The 21,142-nt window shown below is 37.0% G+C and overlaps 1 protein-coding gene across 4 annotated transcripts in view; it reads left to right on the forward strand.

Annotated features, from left to right (window-relative positions):
• The first annotated feature begins 158 nt into the window (after positions 1 to 158).
• Positions 159 to 21,142, forward strand: part of arhgap9 (Rho GTPase activating protein 9) — a 58,818-nt gene continuing 37,834 nt past the window's right edge. For 3 of the 4 annotated variants that reach the window (XM_015004595.2, XM_015004619.2, XM_015004611.2), the window contains exons 1-4: positions 159 to 414; positions 14,597 to 14,928; positions 16,418 to 16,610; positions 16,709 to 17,106. In XM_015004595.2, coding sequence (XP_014860081.2) covers positions 14,707 to 14,928; positions 16,418 to 16,610; positions 16,709 to 17,106 — 813 coding nt within the window. In that variant the 5' untranslated portion in view covers positions 159 to 414; positions 14,597 to 14,706. Of the gene's footprint in view, positions 415 to 11,914; positions 11,971 to 14,596; positions 14,929 to 16,417; positions 16,611 to 16,708; positions 17,107 to 21,142 lie in introns of those variants that run through there. The other variant, XM_015004603.2, reaches the window with a different exon arrangement.

Below are 21,142 nucleotides of genomic sequence, written 5' to 3' on the forward strand. Positions count from 1 at the left end.
CATACATGTGCACGGAATGCCGGGCGATGCCGTGATAATAAACACGCTCACCTTAGTATCTGAATTTTCTGTAATGTGGTTGGCTGTGACCAAAACTATATTCGACGACAACAGCCAGTCACAAACCAGCAAATCTTACACAGCGTAAGCTATTTTCTATCCTCTTAAAGAGCGAGGAAGGGTCTGTCTGTCAGCATGGGATGGAAATGTCACTAGTTCCCATGAGTTGCAGTTAATTTGCAAAAGTGCACGGCGAGGTACTCCCTCTGCGTCTCTATTAGCCCAATTATGTGAAGTTATTAATATCTACGAGAAAGGCGCTGCAAACTCAATAGGAGGCATACGCAAATTTCTGGGCAGTTCACTCCAAAACAACAGAGCTGTCACGGCGTTGCTGTCACTGCTGCTTCAAAGGTGAGTTGTGCAGTGTAGCTTAAAGGAAAGCAAGAACTGTGTAAATGCTTATGCTATTTTTATTTGCGGAAAGCAATTTATCTTTCATCCTTCAGTTGAAATGTGCATTCTTCAGTTTTATTCTTAATATAAACTAACAAACTGTCTCTCTGAAAAGAAGTTTAACTCCAACGCTTAATAAAGTTGATAGTGTTTTTCAAAGTTGACTGAAATTTAAAACTTGAGTTTTGTTTTAAGATTGGATTTAAAAAGTTCTATTAATACTCAAATGTCCTGAGCTATGGTACACATTGATTATCCAAAAAGCTGGGTTTACGTAGGTCGCACAGGTCATAGGTCTTGCACGCAGGTTTACAGTTGCTGCAAAAAATATATGGACTTTTTCGACAACACACTTTTTCCACACGATTATATTAATGTACTCAGAGTCTTTTGCTTCACAACTGCTTAGTACTTTGAAAATAAACCACAAATGCATTTTTAGCCTCCTGACGTTTCCTGTGGAGGAGCTTCTTTTTAGAGTTTCCATTTCAGCCCTACCTTACATGTAACGTGCTATATCATTATTACCACAGCTATGCATTTGTCCTGCAGACACTGACGTCCCGTTTCCTCACATTGTAATGTTTCAGAAACAATGCTCTCATTTTTTTGTCATAAAGCCACACTGATAAGAGTCCTTTTACATGTGCCATATTTTGTGCAGATATATTTGCATGCATCTGCATGCAAAGCTCACTCATACCAGTGTATGGACAGGTTAACCACAGTGAGTGATGGAAACTGCTCGCCTGACGCATTGCATTTTTGTTGTTTCATAATCATTCTTAAGTCCTTGCAAAGCTGGAGATTTTCTCTCTTTCTGCCAGCTTATGACGACACAAGCTTGAAAGATTAATGCCATTTGCAACTTTTCTGATTAAAAGCGCCCTGTACCTCGAGTATTAAGAACAGAGTTACAAACGGCCCATAATAGCATGATGGCCCCTCACACATTGCTGTGGATCTAGAGCCACACAGATATTGAGAGACTGTTGTATCTGACCTTAGTTGCATTTACTAGTCAGATGTTTTCTTTTGTTTTTTCTGGTCTGTTGGATGAGCATACACTTGTGTGGGAAAATTAAGGTGATATAGATCAGCAAAGCCTCCTCTAACCTCTCTGTTAGAGAAGCCAAAGACTGCACTACTGAACCTGTGTTAAGTGAATTTTTGTCCTTTTTCACAACTTTGCAACTGCCACCTTTCGCATACGGGTGTGTCAGTTTTGGTGTTCATTTTAGTTACATTTTTGTTTCTTGATCTGAATATGTCGCTTCACATGACTTTTATTTTTGGGCTGATAAATTTTCGCTGTCCAGCTTTTCTTCATTCTTTCTGTTTTCAAGTATGTTAAGCCAGAGCTTCTGATTTTTTTTTCTTTTACTATAATTGGAAAGGTGAAAAACTTTGAACCACCACAAATGTATTTTCTTCTCCTCTGTATGAACTAGAGTTTGTGCTATATGTAGCACAAACTCTCCAGACTTTCTGAAGGGTTTCTTTTTCAGTTCTTCTTTGGATGTCTGCATTTTCAGTCCACTTTTTTGACATTCCTATTCACCTCTTGACGCTTTTGTAAGTATTACTATTCTACTGTTTCTTTCTTAAGCAGTGCAGCAGCCCTGACCTATGAATCATCAAAGCATTATAGGACACCTTACTTCAAGAATGAATCAGTGCTTTAAAGATACCAGATCATGCAAAAGTAGTCATACACCTCAACCTTTCCACTATTTGTCAAGTTGCAACCACTAGAACAGATGTGTTGTGGGAAACTAACACATGCTGTTAGTTTTCCACTACTAACAGCATGTGTTAGTTAGGGATAGTGAGCACACTATCCCTACCTTAAGCCCAGGTGGTGGCAGCATCATGCTGTGAGTACGCATCTGTTTAACAGGGCTGGGGAATTGATGGTGGAATGGATGGAGCTGGATACAGGAAAAGACTTGAGAACAAGCGGCATAGATTCATTCATTTATCTGAATTGAATTTTATATGTGTGACATAAGGAAAAGACAAAACAAAATATTCACAAAACTGAAACTGCATCCGACAGATTTCCCCCATAGTTGATTCATCTGTTGTTTAGCAAAGTTTCGACAGAGATATAGCTTCATTTGAAGTGAAGTCATGCAGGAAGTGATTTTAAAGGAAGGGCGTCTATTTGTCAAATTACTCAAGGACTGGTCTAACAGTCAGTGGCCTAAAGCTACTACAAGACAATAAGGTATTATTTTTTATGTTGTCTGCATGCACAGAGAAAGTGAGGAGAGAAGCAAGAAGTGAATGCCATCAGCAATAGTGAAAAGACAGGAGAAGTACCATCATAGTTAGGGCTGCATTCTGGAGATGGGTTTTAAGGATTTTCACTTGAATTAGATGAAGAAACAAACCGCCGTGTCAGTGATGACTGCATTTTAGATCCAGAGCAGTGCAGCATGTGTGCACCATGGACAGCAGGAGAAGAGAACACCATCTCCTGTAGACTGGTATCCTCAGACCGTGGATCTAAATATTATCACTTGCAATCTTAGTTGGGAAAAGCATCAAAATATTAAATAAAAAAAAACAAATTGGGGTATTAGGATGTTATGAGAAAACATTCCCTCAAGAGTTCAGACTTTTTCCAAAATGTAGACAGGAGCTTGGGAGGATCATAAAAATTTTATTAATAAAAAAAAAAAGTATAACAGAAGGACAAGAAGAACAGTACATGCAGCATAGATAGCATAATATGCAGTAAAATGGAAGAATCGAGTACTTAAATTGAGTACAAGGAGTTCCTAAAACTCCTCTGAGTTTTAGGAACCGAATTAAAACTCAAAGGACCTTCAAACCAAAAGGGAAAGATCTGACAATAATCTAAGAAAATAAATCCAAAGGTACTACTGTATGTACAAACTGCTTTTCAAAAGTTAAAATTAAGTTACTGTCGGGTAATTATCTTAATTAATGATGTTTTTTTTTGTATTATCATTGTGTGTTAGATTTTGAAGACTCATCAGCTGATTTTCATCTCATTTTACATAGATTTACTATCACTTACTTTGCTCTGCTTTAATCCAGATGAGTTGTTTTATGTTTAATATCAGTTATTTTTGTTGAGAAGCATAGTCAATCTGACAGAGTAAGTGCTATTAATGTCTTCAGAGTTCCAAAAGTAAATGACTGTGACATGATTTAAAATGTTATTTCGCAAATTTAAAAGTGAAAACAGAAAAAGCTAATTATTAGAGTAGCGCATAGTAAAAAGTTTTAGCTTTTTCTCACTTTTTTTATATCTTTATTTAAGTCCAAGGAAAATTGTCCCCAGTTGAAAAAATAAACCCTTTATCCCTCTAGGGGATAACAGTGATGCCTGTCTGTGTTAGCGCCATTGAAATCGGAGGTCTAGCTCCTTTTCTTTGTGCCTCAGCTCCATGCTCACTTCGGCTGTACGCAGCTGAAAGTGGGTCTTCGACTTGCTTGATAGCTTTTGACAGCTCACTCTCATCCCTGGTGGATCAATGGAGCTCAGCACTCTTCATTAGAAACATCAATGTACTGCACATTCCCACAGGCTCACCAACGACCCAGCAGCTCAGCCAGTGAAAATGTATTTATTTTTTATTCTATAAAAAATCATTTAGGATTTATGGCTTATGTATTTTTTTTTTACTTCAGGTTAAAACCAGAGAAATTGCTTGGTTTTGCCCATTGGAGCTTTTTTTTTTGTAAATGTAGCCTGCATTAATGTTCGAGCAACATTCGCATATGAGAAAAACCATGATTATGTTTATTTTGATTAGATATACAAATGTTTTACTACTTTTTATACCACACAGAACAACAAAAAATTAATTATTTTATATTTTTTTATTAATAAATACATAGCTGTGGATGTATTTTAAGGCACACCTCAAACATTCTGACTGTCTACAAATTCATGACATGATGGGAAAGTCAAAAAAGGTGCCACATTTCTTCCATGTCCAGGAAGGAGACAGACTCTATGTCAAGACATAGAAAACAAAACAAAACAAAAAAAAAACATAAGACATCCTGTGAAGATTTTGGAGCTAAATCTTAGCCAGGAAGATAAAACTTGGGTGCATATAATTCTTCTAAATAGTCAATGACATTAAGCATAAAGCTGTGATCTCAGTCCCACATAAACTTTAAACGGCATGCAAGATGAGCTGCCTACAAACTTGACTTAGTTGCAGCTGTTCAGCAAACTATTGTGAGAAGCTTATGAAAGCATGCTCAAAACATTTGATCCAAGTTATAAGGAAATATATCTAAACTTTTTAAGTTAAAGAAAGTAATAAAACAATAAATGGGCCTTAGTTTTTTAGGACCCATTGAAATTTTAAGTGTCATTTGCTCGGTTATGGCGTCATTATTAGGAAAAGCTTAGTTTGTACACTTTTTATTTTTAAAGGCTCCTTCTCTGAGGTGAATGATATTTTTTCTTAGATTGTCTATGTTGTGAAGAAGATAAAACGCAACAAAAAAATAGCACGGTAAAAGGAAAAAATAAATGGACAGACTAACAGTGCAACCTAAGAGAAGAGATTTGTTTGTAAATGTTACTACTTACATTTCAAACTGAAAACACATTAATTATTTAGATTGTTTTGCCATATTTATAGTTAAATCAAAGTACTTTTTGGCTAAATTTTGTATAGAATATGAGCAGTTTTAAAGTAAAATTGAGCTGTGGGGATAGGATGTTTTGCTTTTATTAAACTGAAATAAACTCGTTACTTTTAAACGCAAGCTGTATTATTTACCTTCCTTTTTTTCCTAAGTGAATTAAAAAATGAAATCCTTGATTGAATTTTATTCAAAAGCTCAAAATGCCTTCTGGACGATTCTGCAGTGTTTTGTATTTTTGCATGAAAGGCAAATGCCTTGTTTCTTATTATTTTATTTATTTATTTTTCTGGTTGTTTTTAATGTTTATATTGAAAACGAGGGACCTGGAAGTTGAATATTATTGAAGTGAATTTTAAAGAAGTTCACTACACGTCGATGGAAGCTCCAGGGTTTATTGTAAACACAAGTGTTGCGTCAGCAGTCTCTTGAAATGATGGCATCACACGTGGAATATTAGTATGTGCAACAAGGTGAAAAAAACACAGTGGAGACACTAGTGATGGCAGCGGGTCACAGAGGTTGTTGTCATAGTGGAAATAATGAGTCTGAGCCAATGGCTGCCTCACTGTCATCATCTGCCTTTCGATTGGCCCTCTGACAGTTTACCCAGCTAATCACTGGAAGAATTCAGCCTACATGTTTGGTAGCATATGTGTACACACACACGCATTCATACACACATTTGGCGGCCAAACGTCACACTGGGAAAACGCAATGTGTGTTTCGGTGAGTCTCTCTGGTCCTGCCATTAATAATGCATGGCTTTGGGAGGATGAAAGGCTGTTTTGGCTTGAGGCATATGTCTCATATGAAGAGAGAGACATCATGGCCGGTAGTTATAACTGTACATCCACAGAGAAAGTGAATGCTTTGTCACATGGCTTTCATCAGCAGCTCTGTACTTAAGGCTGGAAGTGGATTTATTTTGGGGGTAAAGAGTGAAATAATCAAATATTTAACATGAAGGGATATTCTTTTTTTCTATGGTTTTAAGGTAGGTTGAATACTGTGTCTTTCACAGTGCACTTTATTAGATGCACCTGTTCAGTACCTGGTTAACGCCAATGCAAATCAGCCAATGACATGGCAGCTTCACGTCTAGGCATGATAAAGGTGATTTGCTGAAGTTCAAATTGAGCAGCATAATGGAGGGAAATGGGATTTAAATGACCAAATGTGAAATTGATATTTGGGCTTGTTATACATTTTCAGAAACGTTTGATGTTCTAGGATAGTCACACAGACGTCTCTTGACTTTACAGAGATTTGGCAAATAATAGCAATAATAATGAGCCAATCAGCAGCAGTGCATTACACACAAAATACCTCGTTGATGTCAAAGGAGAATAGCAGAAAGGTAGCAGTGACTGTAATAATCTCTTGTTATATCTGAGGTATGCTAAATAAAATACCACTTCTGAATGCACAACACTTCAAACCTTGAAGCAGATGGACAAGAGCAGCAGAAAACCACACATGGTGCCGCTCGGATGAGATAAAAATAGGAAATTGAGGTGATAATTCACACAGGCTCACCAAAATTGGATGACAGACTGAAAAAAACGTTGCTTGTTCTTGATTTAAGCAGTGACATTAAGATTTAGGGTCAGAAGTTGGCATAACATTATGAAGCATAGAACCATTATTAAAAAGACATCTGTGCCTAAATAGTTTTAATTAAACTTTGCATTATTTTGTTTCAAGAAATTCAATAGAGGTTTCCATACGTTTTCAAACCCCTGTGCCTCACCTTTGACAATGTCGGCCAGTTTCTCCATTATATTATAGGACATATTTTTCTTGACCCACATAGTTGTTGTTGTTTGGTCCATTTTCTTCATGTGAAAGCTATAATTCTTCCAAATTTAATCAATATTTAAGAGACAGTTGTCTGTGAGTACACACACACTAGATAGTATTTTGTATTACATAGCATTTGTAATCCAGTAATATCTACTAGAGCCTAATATACTATCATCTTCAGGTATTTCTGGTGTTTGAAGTAGTCCCATATAAACTGAGACAAGGTACCTTTAACTTTAAAACACTTAAACATATGAAATACCAGGGGACCATTGATTCAGCTTTTAAGTTGAGTCCTTATATCTCAGTCTTCATTAATTGTTTAAAACGTTTAAACGTGATTTCCATTTTTTGTTTTTACTGACCCATCTGTCAGACTCAGTACTCGGTGGGAGGTCATAATGTTACAGCTGATAAGTGCGTAGAGATAGTACCACTTTTTTTTTCTTTTTTTTTCAGGATTGATTTCTGAAAGCTTTTAAGCTGGCTTCACATTTATATCATGACCTACTCCCTTGTTTTTTTTTTTTTTTTTTGTAAATCCAGAATGTGTGGTGTGATGCAAGACTTCACATCGCAAGCATCATAGCACCACCAGATTGGGCTAAAAGTCAAATTTAGCAGGCGATGGTTTGCTAACAGTAATCATGCACAAGAAGGATTCATTCCTGCTCTTGTGAAGAACATGGTCACAACTTGTTTGTCTGACACTCACATGCGGTAATTAAGGTTAAAGTCTCATGTGTGGCAAGTTTCCCCTCATTTCCTTGTGACGCCTTCGGTAATAGAGCTTCATATGTAAATAAAGCGCCTTGCTCATGCATATGAGTGTTTTCCACGTGTATATGTGAGCGTGTGCACCAAACCCTTTGAAGTTACTCATTCACTCTATATTCCTTCTCTTCCCATGTCTCGTCTCTTTGAACAGCATGTAGGCATGATTATTAAAGCTGCTCTCTTTCGACTTCAAACATATGGGATGAATATGGATATGATGTGACACCAAGCCCTTCACCAACGCCCTGTCTGTACTTCATTTCCATTCCTGTCATGCAATAAAGGTTGATAGGCTCGGCGTTAAACAATCTCTGTGGGAACTAAACCTGTCATTCACTGGCTTGTCTTTGAGCTAGCTAAGGCAGTTATTACGTAGCTTATTGAGAATGAGATGGAGCTGCAGGGGAGAATTAGATGTGGAATTTTATTCTTATTTGACTTGTCATTCTTCGCTTTTCTTGCCATCATTTCGCATGCTGTGTACATCTTTTTCTGATGTCGTCCTTTCATAATTTCTTGTGTTGTTGAATGAATTTTTGCTTTATTAGCTGTTTTCCTCTTTCATAGTTTTCACACGAAACATGCAGGACAGAGACCACAAATCCTTGTTGTTTCTACTTTAAACTTTGACCTTTCGCAGATGATAATATATGTTCCTCAGGTGTCTGGGTGCAATTAACAAACCAGCAAAATGTTTGGTTTTTGTTTAACTTTAAGGGCCCAAATTTACCACTGAGCCTCAGACAGCTCATTTTTACTCTGGTATCCACTCTTACTTCAGCAGAACACAGAACTAAAATACCTGAGATGTAACAAGGCAGGTCTCTTTTTCAAAATGCTAACAAATGTTCTCATAATGTGCAGAAGGCAAAATCTGTTTATGTGTAATTTTTCACATGGGAATAGATTGTGTGTGTGATCTAATTCTGTTTCTTAACAGAAATTGCATTTTGATCTTTTCTTCAATTTTAAATGTTTATTTACACAAACTCAACATTTAAGTATATAGAACAATATATTGTATTTACAAAAAATACATATGTCCAAATACAATATGTTTAAAAAAAAAACTCAGACGTTGGTGGGCACTCTATTTTTCTCATGACTGCAATTACTATATTATTTCAGTAGCTGATTAAGCTAATAAAATGTAGAAAATATCATGCATGCTAAGGTAAGCTACCTGTTCACCTTGTGTGCAAGAGCTGTTGGTAGAAACCTCATTCGGCCAGCAGTTGTTAACCACAAAACCTCTTTGCAGAGCATTAAATTTATCGACTTGACGGTGATATTAGGCCTCAACCTGTGTGTACAAATATTACAATATCGTAAAATCTTTCCTGTTATTAAAAGTAGTTAGGCAGCATAATAAACCTACCATATTTTTTAATTAATTCACTGTTAACATCAACAGTCAATCCATTTTTTCACTGATCTCTTCACTGATCTCCAGTGACAGTTAACCAGACAACTGCAATTGCGTCAATAGGTCAGTCAATCACCTTTGATGTTTTGCAGCTTTTATTTGGTTTTTGCATTGGTCTGGTCTTGCTCTATTTTACTTGATTACTGTGTTGTTGATGAAGTTCAGCTATGATCTATTTTCATGGGTGAATCCTAAGCAGTCAAGGTTTTTTGTTTAATTAATATTACCGTTTGTTACACTACTGGATAATGCATCAGCAAATGTAGGGTCAAACTGGGTGTGTAGGGACTGGATATATTATTTCTGCACAGAATTAAGTATGTAATTGCATGCATGTGCATGCATGAACAACAGTAAATGCAATTTACTTTGTGCAGGAAGGGTTGCTAGCTTGTGTCCATTTTAGTTTTTCTGTCCCACCCTTTCCTGAATCATTAGTCTTTTGCGAATATGTGGTAGTAAAAATGTATGGAATTACTTCTATAGGAGTACAATCAGTCAGTTGTTTCATGTTCTAGCTAGCACAATAATAAATCATTACTTTTTCATAGTTATGTATTCTGGTTTTATAAAACATGCTTTAAACAAATGAGATCACGTTGTGACAATGACTAGTACTGCATTTTGCAGCAGATCAAGCAAAGGTAAAGAATTGTCCTGGAATGAGTTTTTCTAACACTTGCAGAAGTTGTATTATGCAAATGAGTCTGCAATTAAAGAAGGCTGCATGCAGAAATGAGCTGCTGCATCCTGCAAAGCTCTTCTGTCAGCTTGGAAACTGACTGATGAAGCAATAAACTGTTGATTGCGATATTTTTTTGGTTTATGCTTCTATATTTTGCAGTGTAGAAACATAATGTGAGATTTTTACATTGGCATGGCCGATTTGAGATTCTTAATTATGGCTACCATGAGTAAAGTTATCATACTTTCATAGTATTTACTGGTAATTTTTAAACAAATCTGTAAAACTTGGTTTTATTTAAAACAGTGAAGCCACAGTTATTAGCTATTAAAATACTCCATTGATTACTTTAGTTGTATTAATAATGCAAAAGTGTTATTTATTATTTTCAGTTTCAATAAATTTATCAAATCGTCCACAACTTTAGTTGTATTCAAATAAATTTCCTTCATGTGTAGAATGTTATCATTTCATTGTTCTGTTCTTCCTAGAGTTAAACTGGGAGTAACAGATGTGCACTTTTAGCTTGCTATTGTTTTAAAACATTGTCACCTAATAAAAGTTTTACACACATTGATTGTCTACATAATTTTACCATCCAAAAATATTCCCAAAAGGCAGAATTTGTCTGTCTTGTAAGCAAGGGAAAAAAAGTGGCAGCCTTATTTCAGCCAGCTGACTGACAGTGTGACCAGTTAGGACCAGTTTTGCCCAGTTTTGCCATGGTACATACAGCCAGAGAAAACTTTGGTCACTTTGGTACTTTTCCTGGCATCTTTTAAACAACTACATCAGTCTACACAACTCTTTTAAACTGTGGGGAAGGTTTGGAGAACGATTTCTGATGTTTAGAAACATACTTTTTAAAAACCACTTACACGCCTTTGCTAACCTCAACATTTTTTTGGGTTAATGTGGATTTTATTTTATTTTATTTTTATTTTTATTTTTTCAAATTTATTTGAATAAAACACCTGACATTAATGACAAGAATGCCGTCATATTTTTCAACTCATGTTTTGCAAATGTTCACCTGTTTCATAAAATCATCATCATTATCATCATAGAAAAAAATCAAAAACAACTGACTTCGTTCCTGAAAGAGGAAATTCTAGCTATGGGTTGTAAAATGTTTTTCAGTGTTATCTTGACTACAGAATGCATCAGTGACCTTGCTGACACAGAAGTACTCTCAGACAGTGAGGCATGTACCGTACTCTGGTTATCTTGCATCCCTGCATTCGTAAAGTGCAAGCTTTTTATTTGTGAAAAAGCATGCAATATTGACATGCAAAAACACTGAAATGAAGCACAAAAGCAATGACAGATAAACCACACACAGCACTCCCTGTTAGGGCTTGTCCATTCGCTGATATTTTATTTACTATTTGTTTTTTCCTTTAGTGCTGTTGGCATGTTGTAAGCCCCCATGCCCTCACTTCCTGGCTTATGCTGCCCCTGCCTCTCAGCAGCCATTAGATCTGTCTCTGACACCATATGGCCTTCTCTCTATGTTGGGGATGTATGACGACAGTCCCCACTATGCTGCTAAGTCTTCTGTAAATAGAAGCACAGTCTTGCCCTATTTCCTCTTTTCTGCATCCTCATCACATGTATTATTTATTTATTTTACACAAATTCTTTCTTAAAGATTAAGGAGTTTAGTTTTTGCAGTGATAAAATGGTGCATTTGCATTGAGATTTTATTTGCCTTTAGCCAAATGTCCACTAACATTACTGTGGTGGTGAATCAGAGAAAACTACTATAATTAAAATCTTGAGTCACAGAATGACGAAGGCCAGCACCGTTACAGACGCATCTTCACTCCCCTTGGCAGACAGAGCTGCCTTTTGAGAGGATCATATCAAAGCCCAGAAACATGCAAAACCAAATGATTCTACTTATTTGACTTCTTTTAAACACAGCAGGAGAAAATTGTATATGCCTCTGCAGATGTCTTTTGTCTCTGCTGGTAAGGTTGTCTTACAAATGTTAATGTAGACGCAAGCTTGTAGCTGTAAGATTTAGTAGTCTTAGTCTGCAAGTTTTTCTTCCTTTCCTGACACGTGTATCGAGAAAGAAAGACAGGAAAAGGCAAACAGGTGTGTAGTAGTGTCACTGATGTGTTTCCTGTTTGTGTCTGGAGAAGAGCTCTTCGAGGACGGATCATATCGGAAGGTATTGCAGCACGCTATGTGTCTTTCTTCTTTTCAAACAAGAATATGATGCAGTTATTTCTGTTTTATTTTAGCTGTAAACTACATCTCACTGAAAGTAGTCTGGAGAATAGTAAGGAAAAATATCAGCCGTAAGCTGCACTTTGAGTAATCGTAGTTGCAGTTTTCTAATTTGTGATGGTGAATAAAAAACATATCTCATGTTTGGTTTGACTTTAGCTGTTGCCAGCTGTAAGTAAGCCCTAGAGTACATCTCGCATCTGAAGAGCAAATTCTAAGATGGAAAGGATATGACCCAAACTGTGGTTGAACCTTGACGTGTCTTCTCAGTTTCCTGTTTTCTTGCTCGTCTTGTTCCTCCAACTTTTGCCGCTGTCCCTTCTGCTCTCAGCTGCATGGCTTGAACCTGTGAGAGCGCTACAACCAGGAAGACAGTGAAGCTGCTTTCAGAGCAGTAACAATACAATGTGGTCTTATATAAAAGGGACTGATCCGATCTCAATGACTTTTTTTTTTATATTTCCTGATTTACAATAACAGCTTACATTCAATACCTTTCAAAAACGTTTATACCTCTTGTCTCTTTTTTAGCTAATTGGATTTATGTAGACCTTCACAAATTATTAATGATTTTCAACATTTGTTTTAGATCTACAAAAGTGTGGCACACTGAGAATGTGTCAGGCATATTTTAGTCCTTTCTTCTTTCCAAAATACCCCCAGCATAGTCGGATTGAATCAAGAGCATCTATGAACAAGTCTTGCCAGAGACTGTTGACTGGGTTTAGGTCTTTACTGGGTCATTCTAGCTTAAGAAAATGCACCGATCTCAAACCTTTCATTATAACTCTGTCTATATGCTTAGGGTTGCTATCTTGATGGTAGGTGAACATCCTCTGCAGCCTCCAAGATGTTTTCTTCCAAGATTTACCCTGTGCTTTGCTCCATCCCTCATCTCATCACCTCTGTTCAGCTGCTGCACCAACCCTGCTGAAGAAAACATCATAATTCTTCTACCATCTAAACAAACTCTTAGGGTTGGTTTGTTCAATGTGCAGTGTTAATTTCCCTCTACATATAGTGTTCTGTTCATATTTAAATGTGCATATTTGTCTGCTATTTTTCTTTGTCTTCATGATGCTTTTGTTCATTACCGTTCCTTAACAAATCTCTGAAGTCTTTTCAGAACAGCTGTGTTTAAACTGAGATTTATCACTTGGGTGTCTTTTGAATGCAGTCGATTGCATTTGATTTCATTTAGGGATGTCGGATTAAGGGGGTGTAAATAAATGTCCACCACACTCTTAAGAAAACCTTTTCCTTGTAACTCATTATTATGCACTAATTTGTTAGTCTGTCACATTAAACTCCAGTTAAAAAACAGCATCAGTAGTGTTATGTTGATGTAATGTGAAAAAGGTCAAGGTGTATCAATTATCTTGCAGGGCACTGCAAACCATAGAACTATGCATCACTTGCAGATCCTGACAAACTTAAGATTTATAAAATTATACCTGTGATTTTTTAATCCCATGTCTCAAATTACGATCCTGCGACACACAGATTGTTTCCAGATCATGTCAGTGTTAGCCTTCCATTTATCCACACGTGCTCCCTCCCTCTATCCTCATACGCTTGTGCAGATGGGGTTTACTGTAATTTTCAAAAGCCATGCAGGTTACACATTCATTTCCATGGTTTAATAGGAGTGGGATTACGAAGGTTTGCCAGGATATCCCCGACCTCTCTTCCACCAGCTCCATCATACCTCCCTGTTTCGTCTTTTTTTTTCTTCACATTTAGACATTTTGCTCTTTTTTCACCTTGTCTTGTCCTGCCCAGCGTTTCCCTCCTCCTGACATGGTATGACTGGGACTCTTGTTACTTTGGGATGTTCTCGTCTCTTTGGGTATGATTTTTGAGACATGTGCTCATCAGGTTGGATGCTTTATGTACCATGTGAAGCTGTGTGTCGGGCAGAAAGTTATGTGCTCTGCTCTTATGTAAGCTGGTCTTGGCGGGGTAAAAGCAAGGGTTTAGCTTGAGGGATGCTGGCTCAGGTGGAGCGATGGAGACGGAATCTATTTTGGGAATGCTTTGCTTCTCGCATCTACCAAACGCATGAGTTATTCACTCACATGGGTTTCCTGGTTCTGAAGGCATGAAAGGACAATTGAAAAGTGGGGTTCCACCCCGTTTTGTATTCCTGCATGCAGTGTCTGCTAGGTGTGCTAAAACTGTAGCTGGAGAAAATATTTTGATTCCTTTGTTCTGCAAATATTCTGGCATTCATTGTTGGTTTTATTCACTGCCAGTAATCCAAGCCATTAGTTAAAAGGCTTAGATTAGCACAGCTACCCACAGCTCCCTGCATAAGTCTCCCTTCATCTGTTCTCTTATGTTAAATATTTCTACACATACAGTGTGGGCATCATCTTTTGATTAAAAATGGTCCAAGCATAAAAAGTGCATTATCTATTCTGGTAGTTACAAACAATGACTTTTATTTTAGATACTATGTGCTACTCACCCTTTGAACTTGCTCATTGCTGTGAGATTTGTAGCATTCTTTGACAGCTGTGCTAATCTGTCTGTCCCTTTGTATTTTTACTCTCTCCCTGCCCCAGACCATGCAGCCCTTCTGGCTCCAGACTCACCTGCCTTGCACTGTCCCAAGCCTGATCAAGCATAAGGGCAAACCCAGCAGGGACTGCTGAACACGACCGGGTAGAGAACCATGCTGTCTGGCTCCTGGCGTCGGTCTGTGGGGCCGACACAACCTGCCGCAGCCCCTGTGGTGAACCCCAGCGCGATGACTGTGTGCGGGGTACCAAGCGGTACGGTGGTTCTTGAGGCTCAGTATGACTACAGCTATCGAGGGTCAGACGGGCGACAAGTATGCATAAGAGAGGGCGAACGGTTTATTCTCTTGAAGAAGACAAATGCAGACTGGTGGCAGGTGAGAAAACATTGTTTTTTCTCTGGTGTGAATGAAACCATAGTAAAATAATGGAGTTAGTTTACTCAAGTCTATGCTTACAACATGATAGAAAAGACAAATCCATGGGAAAACTTCATAGGAGTAGTAAACTGCTGCTTTTCTACCTTCCTCTTGAAGCAAGCTGTGCAAATTATTAACATTTATTTAACCAGGTGAAGAATCCATTTAGACCAAAGTCGTTTTTAGGTGATTAGACCAAGAGCTCAACAACACAACACTTGAGAAACACAAATGACTGAAATAGGCAAAGCTAGTGAAATTTCCACTTCAGATCATTCATACAGCTACATCTAACATTTTTATGGAATCTCTGATTATAGACAAACTACTCCTCCGCTCGTGCTTTTGTGAAGTTAGTTCATTTAAACTGTCCTTAAGCTTTTTGGGCCCACCCACTTCATTTACTGTTGTGTATACAGTACTTTTTAATTCATATACATATAGATTAAATTAAAAATAGTTAAACATGAAATTAGTTTATTGTAACATGTTTATTTCCATGTACATCTTGTCTCATTTCAGCCCAGAATATGGCTATTTTTGGTTACAAATGCTTTTGAAACAGGAATATAGTCTTCAATACTTCAGTTCTGTTGAAACTAGTTATTTACATACACTATATAAAAGGACATAGAACCATTATTTCTGACTGCCTGACATTAAATCAGAATAAACGTCTTTCTGTTTTAGATTAGCTAGGATTATCAAAATTATTTTTATTTTCTAAATACCAGCATGATATCACCTCCCCCTTACTTTGCAGTTGGGATGATGTAAATGTGACGCTGGTCATTATAATCATATACTTCAATTTTAGTTTTATCAGGCCACAGGATATCTCGCCAGAAATTAATGTCTTTGTCCGTAAATGCATTTTACAAACCTTAATATGTCTGCACATGCTGCTTTTAGAGTAACGGCTTCTTATTCTTTGTATGACATTTTACCTCATAGCAGTATAGGTCTTGCTAGCTGTTGATAATGACTCTCATCAACTTCACCAAATCATCTGTTTATGTTTTACAGTTGATACTCATATTTTGCTCTTAAATTATCTGGGACAGACAACACAGGCTGTTATAATGTCACAAAGATTACCTCATCACCACCCAATTTATTCAAAGTTTAAACCTCTGAATTTCAAAAAATGGATAAAAACAAACTTTTAAAAATTCTCATTATTTTGGCATTTAGAAAACTTGTAAAATTACAACTGGCCTTATATATGAGAGCTTTAGACTGATTTAATGTCAGACAGTGAAGGAAAACAACAAAAATGTATTTTATGCAGTGTATGAAAATATCTAGATTCAGCTCTCTTCTATAAACACTTCTGCTAACATCCTGTGCCTGAAATGGTACAACAGGCTTGGTGGTGTTGTGGCTTGGCTGAATTTATTCAAATGAAAACAGCAAAAGCATTGATCTTAACTCTGTTCTTGAACAGGTGCGCAGAATCGGTGCAGCCAGCAAAACAAAGCCCCTGTATGTCCCTGCTACGTATGTGACTGAGGTTCCTATCACACCGATGCCCTCGCCCCAGCGCCTTGTCACTTCTGTCTCGCTGCACTCCAACATGCTACCCCGAGTTTCACTCTCTCCCAGCTTCACAGGAACTGGCAGGAATGAGCAGAGTCAGGGTAATGTTTGGTACCAAATACCAAGTTCAATAATAATAGAAAAAACTGTAAAAATTACAAACTGGAGCTGTTGTTGTTTTTTTTTTTTCCCTCCGCAGTGAACAAACCCATGTTCCGGTCCATGGAAAATCTTAACACTTTGAACAGTGCCTTCCAGAGGTCTGAGAGGAACACAGTGGTGGGAGAAAACCACTTCCCCACCCTGCCTCTCTCTGGATTCACCTTTACGCCCAATTCTTCCACCTCCCAGTCAAGTCACCTCATGGTCCCAGGGTCTCCAGCAGCTTCCATGACTCAAGCAAACTCATCAAATCCCAGAGTGGTCCCGACAATCACCCGGAGTCAGAGCTCCAGCAACCTGCCTGAAAACCTGAACGAGAACCCGTATGACGAGGTCGGGGGAAGCCTTGGCAGTCGCATCAACTACAAGGTCCCTAAGAAGTCCTGCAGCCAATGGGACGTGGTGGGGGCTTCAGGCAGGAATAACCGTCTGCAGGTAAGGGAAGTCAGGATCTAAGAAGAGGTAGAGATAGTTTACCCAAATTTCAGGTAATACAGTTTCAAGACTGAATGAAAAGCATGGACAGTTATTTACACTGAAAATATTTGAATAGATATTTGAATAAATCAGAGAAAATATAAACATTTTGGCTGAGATTTTGGGACGTTGTTGAGTCTTTGTAATTTCTCAACAGACAATGGCTTTCACTCAGGGATGCAAATAAACAAACTGTAGAAAATCTGGTCTTTATTTTAGGTTAACCAGATTCTTTTTCACTTAAAGCTGATTCAATCTATTCTTCAATAACATTAGATTTTTAAAATTATTTGTCACAGTTTTTGTTACAAATTAATAGCATCTAAAATATGACTGTTAAGGATGATTTTATTCCTTTCTGACAGTTCATGCCTTATGAGACACCAGGTGGAGCAAGACTCATATGCAAAGCGATTGTTTTAGTGAGACTGAGAGAGAACGCAGTTACCACACAGTTAGTGTCATTATTACAACACTCACAATGGTTGGCTGCTGGAATCCAAATAGCGCAAACTGTCTTGTCTTTTTTGTCCATCCAATCAGCAACTTTCTCTATTTTTTTGGTTCTTTGAAGACTCAGTTTGTTTGTCAGACAAATCAGGTATCAAGCTCTACAGTCCTAAATTTCAGATTTAAGTTGTAGAGCGAATGATCTTTGTTTTTCAAGTAAAGACCTTCTCCTTATCAAATGAAGAACAGAATTTAAAGCTTAACTTGCCAAATATTTGCAGGAACAACTTAATTTTGACGTCTTTAAAATGTTTTAAGTAAATGATGCATACCATAATGTCGAAAAATACAGCATGACATAGATTTAGCAGAGAAAACATTATTGCCAAGATCATCTAATCCATTTGCAAATAAGTACAGTTGGCAATAAAGTTCGGTCTGAATTTTGAATGAGAACTAGACACTATGTGTTGTAAAACAGCGATTTGAATAATTTGGACTTCAAAAAGCGCAGCGTCTGATATTTAGCTCAACTTGTCTTTGTTTAAAGAGAAAGGAAAGAAAGCCTAATCATGTAAAAATTACAAACTGCTACTTTAAAAGAAGAAATCTACAAGAATTAGATTTGATTAGCTCTAGTTCACAAACTTACATTTCTTTTTCAAAAATGTTAAGATTCCTGTAAATTGTTTTTGCTGAAAGATTTATTTGCCAGTTGTGCGCTCACAATAGAACAAGAACGTGCACAAAAATATGCAGTTACCCAACCATAATTTAAAATTTTAGTTTATCATTGGTTTCATCTGATTAAGCTTTACTTTCTTTACTTAATTTTTATTGTCATCATCAGTGACGTCAGATTATAAAAAATGGGTCAAGCAAATCCATCACACGCAGCGGGAAGAGCGGGATTAGATTAATTTTGACTTCCTCTTACTGACAACCGGTAATTTCATGGGTTTACATGGCATAGCTTAAAATATAATGAAGCAGAGACTGATTTCTGCAAATTTAGCAACTTTTCAGGGTTGCCTTAAACCAGATAAATCAACACAGCAGGGTTTGTTCTGCTGCTGTGTTCTGTAGTCATGTGGACTACAGAAGTCTTTTGCTTAATTTTTCTTATGTAACTTGTTTGTTCTGAGCAGAGTACTTTAATGAAAGCACCAAATATAGAGCAAGTGGAAAGAAAATTGAATTCGTCATGACTGAATTCTGCACAGTGCCTGGGCTCAGAACCAGCACCAGAGGCTGAAATTGATTTACACTTGGGCTCGTTCTTAATAATCCTCTTGGAGAAGCAATCAAGTTAGCATTGTCGTGACGCCAGAGCTTCCCCTACATTACATCAGAGAGGATTACACATGGCCGCGCTGGTGAAAGAAATCCAAGGTTATGCTTCTGTCAGCCGAGGGAAACTCCAACTGCTGAGTCTCCCAAACCGTGGAGTTTAATCTCTGCTGAACTGAGACCTCCGATTATAGATAGATGTGATCTCAGTGGAAATGACTCTGCTCTTTTTTTTTTTATCACTCCCATTTCCTCCTCCCTGTCCCTTTTTTTGTATTTTCTATCTCTCATCTCTAAAAGCCCTCTTTATTTGAGACTTTAATACCAGTAAGTAGGATTATAACTCCATGCTATTCTGAAAACTCTCCCTGACCAAATGTTACTCTGACATTTCCCTGCCTGCGATGATGAATTTCAAAACAGATGTAATGTTCCTCATCAGTGAGGACTCTGTTGTTGAGTTTAAAAGATGTCAAAATACGAATTTGATATTCTGACATTTTCAGTATCTGTCGTACATCCAAATCTTGCATTTTTTGCCAAATTTCCTGCTGAAATGTAAACTGCAGGATATTTATGAGGATGATTAATTAGGAGGATTTAGTTGTTGTTTTTTATACCATCAAACATATATTTACAGTCTCCTCATTTACTATCAACTCTGGTAAAGATTTGTACAAAGCCTTACAATGTGTTATTATTGAAGCAGCAGCATAATTTCACTATGAAAATTTTGATAAATCAATTTTTTAATTGACCTCCTACATTTGCTGTGCAACAAAATGTCATATTCAGAAAATGGAAAAGACAATATAATTAAAGTTACAGATATGTGACTCTTCTAAGTCAGGCAAAGACTGCAACAACACATCTTCTGACTAATACGTGCCTATCTCTACAGTTATCAGAAAAGCTTAAAATATCTATTACTGTGAAAAATAAGATCGGATGGAAACCTAAATTTATCTTATTAGTTGGTACAGTGAGGAGCAAGATAAAGGGGAAGTAAAAAAGACATGTTCAAAGCTCACTGAAAAATGGCATCTTTGGTTCTCTGACACTCCAAAACTGTTTATTTAAGAAGCCTTTATACATATATTTTCTATTGGCGCTAGTAACTGTGGAATATGCTCACAGCAGGTTACATGATTAACCAAATACAAGAAATTAAAATTTATTCAAATAGGCATCAAGTTCAAACAAAATTAGCTTTATTTCAATCTAATTTCATTAGCCAGACCAAGTAAACAATCTTACAATTTTAAGTGTTTTTTTTCTTCAATTTTCAATGTGTACCTTTTATATAATGTTGCATTTTCATATAAATAAACAGCCTTTGATGAGCCTGAGAAAAGAGTGGAAACATCACCATTTTCAGAAAAGAAAGCATAGCTGTGGAAAAGGACGTACGGAAGAGAAAATAATCCACTTGCTTGATCAAACGGTGTTAAGTTGGTCATAGTGGGAGATTCGTCCAACTTGATTCAGGATTTTTATTTCTACTCTTGTGTGATGGAGGAGACATGGGCACAGCTGGAGAGAGTGAGAAATCAATTTGTCTTGTCAGGGGAAACCTGAAGCCAGTCGCCCTTCAGTCATCAAGAAAACATTTTGAAAGCGACCTCTGACCAGGGCCTTCAGGTGAAGATTTTCATATCAACACGGACTCATTTCTGGGTTTGTGTGAAGGAGAAACGTTAGGACAGCTTCTTTCATTTGATCCCACATGTTTATGTGAGCTGTCCCTGCTCTGCGGTGATTTTGGTAAAAGACAAAGCAGAGGAACAGACCGAGTCTGAGCTCGATTACAGCAGTTGTCTGTCTGCCCCCAAGGATGGAAACAAATCTTCAATGAAGCAAGTTTCTCAGAGCAAAGAGACTCAATACAACAATGCAACTTCAGGCTAGTTTTATCCAATATTCATAGTTCATTGATGTTTGTTTACAAGATATTTTAAATTGTTATTTATATATGAATTTAAACTTTAGGGAACATTTTTACAAAACCAAAAAAACACTTTAGATTTATAATTATTTACAGTTTATTATGTAAATCAGTAATAAACTATATTACACAGTTTTATATATTTCTTTTTATAACTAAATCCTTTGTGCTGTTTGGGAATTTTTAATAAAAAATATTTACAGAGGTACAATACTGAAAAAAAAAGCATTTTCATTTGCAAAATGGGGGAAATACTCAGTAATGTCAGTGATCTCATTTGTAAAAGCAGAAATTTTATATGATTTAAAT

Source organism: Poecilia mexicana, unplaced genomic scaffold, assembly GCF_051168715.1.
Source record: "Poecilia mexicana isolate PSO_F unplaced genomic scaffold, ASM5116871v1 scaffold_5, whole genome shotgun sequence".
Taxonomy (NCBI): Eukaryota; Metazoa; Chordata; class Actinopteri; order Cyprinodontiformes; family Poeciliidae; genus Poecilia; species Poecilia mexicana.